Source organism: Apis dorsata, unplaced genomic scaffold (assembly GCF_000469605.1).
Source record: "Apis dorsata unplaced genomic scaffold, Apis dorsata 1.3 scaffold_575, whole genome shotgun sequence".
NCBI classification, from domain to species: Eukaryota; Metazoa; Arthropoda; class Insecta; order Hymenoptera; family Apidae; genus Apis; species Apis dorsata.
Window position 1 is genome coordinate 330,327 of NW_006263785.1, and position 9,447 is coordinate 339,773.

The 9,447-nt window shown below is 23.0% G+C and overlaps 1 protein-coding gene across 3 annotated transcripts in view; it reads right to left on the minus strand.

Moving 5' to 3' along the window:
- The window catches only part of LOC102679073 (ets DNA-binding protein pokkuri), a 44,586-nt gene that overhangs the window by 874 nt on the left and 34,265 nt on the right, over window positions 1-9,447 (minus strand). For 2 of the 3 annotated variants that reach the window (XM_006620996.2, XM_031513066.1), the window contains 3 exons: window positions 6,830-7,083; window positions 3,560-4,222; window positions 262-511 (listed from right to left, as the gene is read on the minus strand). In XM_006620996.2, coding sequence (XP_006621059.1) covers window positions 262-511; window positions 3,560-4,222; window positions 6,830-7,046 — 1,130 coding nt within the window. In that variant the 5' untranslated portion in view covers window positions 7,047-7,083. The remainder of the gene's footprint in view (window positions 1-261; window positions 512-3,559; window positions 4,223-6,829; window positions 7,084-9,447) is intronic. The other variant, XM_006620998.2, reaches the window with a different exon arrangement.

Consider the following 9,447-nt stretch of genomic DNA (forward strand, 5'->3'; position numbering starts at 1 on the left):
TTTTTGTTATGAAATCATATAACTTGTAAAAATATTTATACAATTTATTTTGTATAGTTTTATAATACTTTATTTTTATAATTTCTCAAAATTTTTAACAAAATTTTTAAATATTATAAAAAAAATATTTTAAAATATGCGTATATATATAGCATATAAAATATTTCAATTTGTATATTTTTAGATTTATCAAATAAATAATTTATATTTTGATATTTCAAATTAAAATATAAGAAAAAAAAAATTAAGCAATAAACTTACTGGTAACAGTGTCGTTCTCCTTGGACTTTTCGCAAAATATTCACTCGATAATAATATCGAAGAGCTCTGCTCATTTTATCGTAATTCATTGAAAGATGATTCTTTTGAATGCCCCAGAGCCTTGCAAGTCCAGGAGGATCAACGATTTTGAATACTCCCGTTTCTCGACTTTTCCATGCGATGTAATGTGTATATCGTTGTGAGGGATCATTTAAAAGTTGTTGAAGAAAATCCCATAAAAGTCTACCATCTATAATAAACAAAAGAAGAAATATGTTTATATATTCATATAATAATTTATCAAAACACATTTTGAAAGTTTAGTTTTCAAAATTCAGAATTGAAAGAATCATACATAATAAATTTTTGAAACAAAATCAAATCATTATATCCTAATTATTATTATAAATAATTATAACAATTTATAATTATAATGAAGGAATTTAGAATGAAATATATGGCATTTAACTGAAATTTAAATTACAATAATATAATAATATATATTATATATAATAATATTACAATAATAATAACAATGAATGCTATTAATAAAGCATTATTATAATATAAAAAAGATTTTTTTTATATTATGTTAACTATAGTTATTAGATTCAATAATAATAAAAAATTATATTAAATTTAACTGGTATATATAATAGATAATGTATACAATTTTTTTAATTTAATGTATAATTTTTTTAATTTAATTAATTAGTGCAAATAAACTATTATTACTTATCTTGATTACTGTAAAATATTTTAAATAATAAAATTTTATAAATCTTATAAATTAAAATTTGAATAGTTTTTTAATATTTTTAATAATTAAAAAAATAAAAATTAAGAAAGAAATTTTTTTGAAAAAAAAATTAAAAATTGAAAATTTTAAAAAATGAAGAAAGATTTTTACAAACAATAAATGATTTTAATTAATTAAAAACAAAAAAATATCAATTATTTTATATTCAAAATAGACTTTTTTTTTTAAACTTGTAGATGATCTCATGTTAATTAAGATAATTTTGAATAATTTTACGATATTATTAGATGTGTAAATAAGTTCCTTCCTCCTTTTTTCTACAATCATAACTTCTGACTGAATTCGAATTACTTTCCATTTACTTTTGTTTTTAAGAAGTCATGATGAAGAGTTTGTTTTATGCAAAAATTTCAAGCAATATAACATGCGAGAAACATCATTTGTTTACTGCTTATTTTTTGCATTCCAATTTAGGAAATCAGTTGTTGAAATGGTTTATGTGGCATTGGAAAAGAACGCTATATCTTACAGAATATATAAAAAATATACCAAAGATTTAAAATCGGAAATTTTAATTTGAAAGACAATGATCGTTCAGGTGCACCGAGAAAGTTTAATGATGATGAATTAGAGAAATTCAACGAAAATCCGACTCAGACATAAGAAGAATTGGCAGAAAGATTAGGAGTACCAGACAAGTATCTATTTCACTGAAATAATTAGATAAGATTCAGAAGTTAGGGCGATAGCGATCTTACATGAATTAAATGAAAAAAAAAAAAAAAAACAGACTTGAGATTTCTACTGTCTTACTTTCATGGTATAAAAGGAAAAGTTTTTTAGACAAAATTGTTACTAGCGATGAAAATCTTATGACAATCAAAAACGATAGAAATCATGGATTAATCCTGGGAAATCATCAACCATCAACTTCAGTAAAATCGAATTTATATTGCAAAAAAGTTTTGCTGTCTATGTGATGGGATTTCCGAGAAATCATCTATTATGAATATCTTTCACTTGGAAGGACAATAATTGCCGAATATTATCAAAATCAATTAATGAATTTATACGACAGTTAAATCAGAAATTCGGCCATTTTCTAGACAAGGAATAAGATACGTGATTTTAGCACGACAATGCTCAACATTGCAAAAGAAATGCGGGTCATAATTTATGTGTTAGGATGGGAAATTCTGCCACATACGACATACTTTAGATTTGACTTCATCTTTTTCGGAATCTGCAACTTTCGGAGTTAGCAATTGTCGAAAAAGCACTTCAATTCGAAAGAAGATATCCAAAAATGTATTGATGATTTCGTAATCAGCAAGCAGCTATCATTCTTCAGGAATGGAATTTATAATTTATCAAGTGGGAAAAAATTATAGAGAATGAGAGTGAATACTTTGAGACATAATCTTATGCTTGATTTATAATAAAATCTTGAATTTGGAAAAAAAAAGAAAAAGAACTTATTTGCACATCTAATATTATCTTTTACAAAATAGTTTTATACTTTTTACGTATTTAATATTACGAAGAATAAAAAAAAAATCTTAATTTTATTTTGATATTGCATGATATAATATATAAGTAAAAAGATTTAATATAAAATTATAAATTGTTTAATTTTTAAGAATTTCAAATTACAGAAATCTACAATAAAGAATCAAACCATATCACTAATTAAGGCCGCCAAATGTATTTTTAACATTGAAAACTTTATATTAAAAAGAAATTTATTTTTAACAATTTTTAAATTATTATGTATAATATAATTAAAACAAAATTCATTATAGCATAAGCTAAAAATAGATATGTCAAAACTAGTAATTTATTATAAATTTTGTGTTGTTTAGTGCACAAAAACAAAGACTTTATTCTGTTTTGCTTTTCCATTTAATGGAAAATGACATTTTTAATTATAATAATTAATAAAACAATAATTAAAAAATTGAAAAATAATCTTTTTTTTTTAAATATTTCGATAAGTCAACGATTTCAAATTTCAAAAATTGAAAAAAAGATTTATCAAATAATTTCTAATTCTTATATAAATGTATATATATATATATACACATATATTTTCATAATTAATATTTCTTTTTAATATTAAACTAAACCAATAATTTTATTAACATTATTTTTTAATGAATCTGCTTCTTTCTTATTTCAAAATCACTTAATTATCATTCTCAATGCATCTAAAATATTTCAAACAACAATAATTATACAATAATTAATAATTAATATAATATCACAATTTCTTACAATTTCGTTAATCACCTTTTAATATCAAAACAATTTAACTAATTATTTAAATTATCTAACATAGTAAAAATATAAATTAAATATTATGAAATACATATTCAATTATAGGGAAATCTAGTTAGCCCATTAGGGATTCTAAATGCTAATTATATCCAATATACTGTTCAAAAAAAACTTATCAATAAATAATATCAATGAATAAAAATATTTAATTGAATTTAATTGAAAAGATGCAACGATGTTGATTTACTTGTATACACTTACTTGTATTAGGTTCCGGAGAATCGCTCGGGAAAAATTCTCTCGCAGCGTTGGCAGGGTTCGTTCTGAAGGCACCGGGCGTCAGAGGCATCATCGGTTGCGTTAACGTAGGACTCGGTTGATCCTTGACGCAAACTTCGCTTAACCTTTGCGCTGCAAGAGCAGTGGGCGTGGCTGGGGGACTTCCGGTAGTTCCTTGTTGATTATCCTCGTCCGAATCGCTTTTGTAAATCTGGCTCTGTGCACTTTCCGTATGTCCTGGAGATCCTGCTTGACTGTCGACCGAGGGTGCCGGGGATAACGTGACTGAATTCGCGGACATTAATGATGCAAGATTCGCAGTGTATGGGTTCTCCGTCCATGTCGGGGTTGGTGGATGCGAATGAGGACTGAGGGGGTACGCGGAAGGTCTTGTTGGGGTGACCGGACTACTGGGAAGACACCTCTGAAGCTGGTTAAAGTCTCTGGCCAGCATCGAGAGCACATTATGTAACACGTCACCAGCGCCAGGGCATCTTTCTCCCAAATCCGCCTTTGTCAGCAAGCAGAGCGCCTTGCCATTCATTTGAAACATGTCCATATCGAATTGGGGTAGGTCGAATTCTCGTTCGGCCCATCGAAGAAACGTCGTCACATCCTCCCGGGACCACAGCCGTGGGTCTGAAGCTGTTCAACATATGTGTTTAATTATTTTTATTTTTTCTTTTTTCTCCTCTCTTTTTTTATTTATTAAATAATCCATGATCTGTTAGAGTTAAAGTTTCAGAGAATTCTAATTTATGAGAATTTTTTGTTTATGAGAATTTAACGAGTGCTTGTGTTGAACTACTTTATAATCAAACGGAGTTGAATAATGAAGAATAAAGTAAAGAAAAAGATTGTACGATTATTTTAATAATGGAAATAATTTATTTCTGATTTTCCAATGTGTAAAAGATGGTATATATTAAATTTTGAGATAAGCTTTAGAATTTTAATTGTTTATTTTTGTTTTGAGCTGATTATTTTTTTTCAACATATTTTTTGATCTTTTAATTCTTATTTTTTCATTATAAATTATAATAATTTTTTCCTTAATGATATATTATAAATTTTTGGTATTTATAAATGATATTCATAATATAAATAAACAAAGAACCTATTTTTTAAATCTATTCTAATCTATATATAAATTTGAAGGTATTTTTATTATTTATTGAAAAGAAAAATTATATCATTGTAAATTAATAACAAAAATTAAAAAAATTAAAATAATAATTTTATTTGCAATATCTCAAAATGTTTATTTATTAAATCTAGATTTTAATTTAAATATTACTGAAAGACAACTTTTTTTTCGTTAATAAAAATAATGAATAGCAAAGAAGAATTTTGCTTCTATATTTCATATTTTAAATAAATTTTATTTAAATAATAAATAAAAAACAACGAGTGTCCATATAAGAGAAAATGCTAAGAATTTTTTTTTCAAATTATATTTTCATTTTCATATATATAATAATGAAAATGTCAAATATTTGTGTCAAATGTTTTAGTGAAAAATAAAATATCAAAATGAATAATATTATAAAATACATTTTATTTTTATCAGTTTATGCTTTAATTCAAATAATATTATATAATGAGTTATTATATAAAATAATAATATAAAATAAATACATAAATTGATAATCTAGAAGAATATTTAATCATTTATAAAAAGTCTATATTAATTTTAAAATATATAATAAATACAATTTTACAATATATAATTAATATTTGTGAATTAATAATTTTTATTTTATATTTACCTATATATATATTAATATTAATACAATAATAAGATACAAATATCATATATATTGAGATATAAATATCAATCAAACCAACAAATCAAAAAATCAATATATTAATTTTTATGATAATTGAATCATTTTTGATTCAATGATTATTTAATAATCAATATTAAATTAATTAGATAACAAAAGTTAATTAAATTTAAATTTAAATGTATTAATTATTTTTAATTTAATCATTATATTCATAGATAATATTTCATAGATAAAAAAATACCAGTTATAAAAGTTTTCATACACTATATAAATTTAACTAATTATCAAAATTAAAAATAATTTTGTTTTATATGAAATATTGTGAATACCAATTATAAATAAAACATAATCTATTGAAAAATTATTATCTATTATCTATATAGTTTCAAAAAAATGAATGATTTCAAAGGAAATATATCTAATGTAATTAATTTTTTTATAAATAGTCAAATAAAGATTATAACGTGAAATTTCTTTAAATGGAACCATGTATTTTTTTCGGCATTTTCTATAAAAAAGTATTGAGTTATTTATAACGAAAATTCATTAGTTTAAAAGATTTTTTGATTTGAAATATAGCTAAATTTCCACATAAAATAAAGACTTGAAGACTTTTGGAACTAATTATATGTATAAACTGAATTTGAAAATAAAAAATTTATATAAAACTTTATTTATTGAGTCAAAATATTATTTACTTTATCCTTTTATATATGAAAGTATACGTGAATTTATTTATTTATTATATGAATGGTTTGTTACCCGGCAGGTTCGGATAAATCGAATTTTACAATATAAATTTCAAAGATCTCCGATTCAATTTTTGACAGGTTTACTTTTTTGTTAAAGCTTAAATTTCTTTTAACTGTAACTTTCTTCGCTTTGGAAATATCAAAATTATGGACTTTTTTTATCTTTCGGTAGTATTCGATAAATAGATTCCAAAAATACCACTTTTAAATTTAAGAATTCATTAGTTCAAAAATTATTATAAAAATTTACAAAATAATATAACATATTTAGTGATTGCTTACATTATAGAGATTCTTCGTTTATAAAATAGTGGTAAAGAAGAAATATCCTATGTTAATTTGTTAGAACTATAGATAATGCAGATTTCTTCTTCTTATATATATATTCTAAATAAAAATATTTAATTATTAATTAAATTTTTATCGATTGAAATTAAATTTCTAACATCTATAATATTTGAAGATTGTTCTATTTTTATTATTCAATATAGAATCAAGAGAATAAAAGCATCCAAAGGTTTAGAGAATGAAAATTACTATTATAATGTTTATTTGTGAAATATAGAGCAATTTTTAAAATTAACATTAAAATTTACTAATTTTTTTAAATTTATCCATCGAATACTTTTCGAGAAAAAAGCCAATAATTTTTGCTTTCCCAAAACGAAGTTCTTTCTCATCAGAAGAAACGAATATTAAGTGGAACTTACCCAAACTTGCCGGTAGGTGCGTCTTGAAATCGAGAAAGGGACTTGGTGGCGGGTGAGTCGGTGGAAAATTCATAGCGGGACCGTATCGCCAGAGTAGTTCAGTAGGACTAAAAGGTAAAGATATACCGGGTGGTAGCCGAGAGTCCATTCCCGTCATTCCACCCCCGGCCGAAACCGGCGGTAATTGCGGCAGTTGAATCGATGGCAACAATTTCATAACACGTTCTGTGCGTATGCTTTTTGCCCTTTCTTCTCTGGAAAACGATAATATACCATTCTCAAACACTTGTTGACAATCAATTAAATTATTTGTTTACATTAAAATATTATAATATAATATTCTTTATCATCACTTAATTTTTAAATAATTATAATTGTTTGTTTTCATGTAACAATTTATTATGTTATTTATATGCAAAATGTAGGACATAAATAATTACACTTGGAGAAAAATATGTATTTATTTGAAATAGCACCATCTAATCAATTTATTTTAGTTATAAGATAGTTATAAAATAATTATAGAAAGCATTTGTAACATCATTGTAATTATTATAGCATTTGTATATTAAGTAGTTTATATTTTATATTTTACATGTATTAACATATGATTATAACAATTTTATAACAAGAAAATGAGACGTATAATATCATATGTATTTTATATTTTATATCAATGGTACAAGTAAATATAAAATAATAAAAAATAGATTTCGATTTTTTTTAACTGCTTTGTTGTGATAATGTTTGCATTTAATATTTTTTCAAATTAAATGATTTTTTCTTTCAGTGATAAATTAAAGCTATTTTTAAAAAAGTTAAAATTTAAAAAAAACAGTTGAATTATCTGAAATATTTTTAATAATCAATCAATTCCGATTTTCAATTATCGATTCAAATAATTATATATATTTTAAATGAGAAAAGTATATCAATTTATTTTAATTTAGATAAAAAACTATCTAATAATAGAAAAATTATTCAAATGAAGGAAAGGATAGAGATGTTGGCATGCGAAGGTCGTTGTGCCATTGTTTCACACCAGGAAATTCTCGTTCGGGAAGCGCGCCACATGAATCAATCGTGACAGGGGAAGAAAATTACTAGCGAAAAAAAGAAAAAGAAAAAAATGATGATAAAAAGAAAAAATGAGAGATATAATACTAAACACCACGATTGTTCTTCTTTTCGATTAATTTTCAACTTCAATATCGTTTACAATTATTTTTAAAGATCTATCAATTGTATTTATTCCTTATTTTATTTTCATCTCTTAATTACTAATTTTGCGCTATTTTTATAAATGAAATTGATTTTCGATTTTTAGATTTGCGAAAATCAAATTTGTGAGATAAATGAAATTTTTAAAAAGTAAAATATCTATTTTTTTTCTTCTATTTTGTAAAGGATTAAAATTTTAACAAATTTTCTTTTCTGGAATTGTTTCAGTCAACATATATAATTATAATTATTTTTTTGGTTTAATTATAAATATAAATAAATTAAATTAAATCTTTTTGTTTTTGATTATGAAATGTTAAAAAATAGGCACAATAATTCTACAAGCTAAAAATATAACAAAAATCAAACATAAAAAAATTTTAGTTTTCAGTTTCGTTTTTCAGTTATTGACAATCAGAAATTGACAAAAATATCCTTGGGCGCAAGCAAACTGTCCTATACGAATGTAGGACAGTGCTGAGCATAGTGATTCTCAAACACGACAAAAAATGAACAGTAGCTAATCTCGTACAAGAAAATAAGATTACAATATTCTGATTCATAAATAACCATGTGATATTTATAAGAAAAGACTAAATCAAAGTTAAGACTGTTACTCACAGAAATATGTAATATCAAATTGACATTATGGAATTTCTATGCAGAAAGGGTTAATGTCTCATGCAAATTTCTCCATTTAATAAATAAATATATTGTGTTTGTAAAAAAATTGAAAATTCTTTGCATATTTCCTAATGTTTCTCTTTGTCAATATATTATATGAATAAAAGAATACACACAAATTAATTTCTGTAAAATTTGCATATATCAGAAAATGTTGCTAAAAAAGAATTACAAAGATATGAAATAAAGATAACAAAAATTTTTTGTGTGTCTTTAGAACAAAAGTTATAGGTATTTATTGTAGTATTTAAATCTCAGAATTGAATAGGTTAAAGCATGAATCGTTTATCAATTCATTTATTTTCAAAATATTTGTAGTATTCTTCGAGTTATCATAAAATGCGGTTGTTTTGTATGAATACAATATTTTCCACATGAATTACTGAGTATATTTATACATTAGAATATTTAAAAACTGTGATAGATATTTATTTATATTATATTTATTATATATATTAAAATCTTTAATTAATTTATTATTTTATAAAGTAATATATAATAATATAATATAATATAATATAATATAATATAATATAATATATTATATTATATTATATTATAATACATTATAAATTAAAATTAAAATACAGCCAAAAATTATTGCTTGGAATATTTTTTTTGAATATTTTGATTTTGCTATTAAAATGATTATATACTTACTTTTAAAACTATTCTATCCTTTTATAACTTTTACAAAATCTTAACTATTTAAT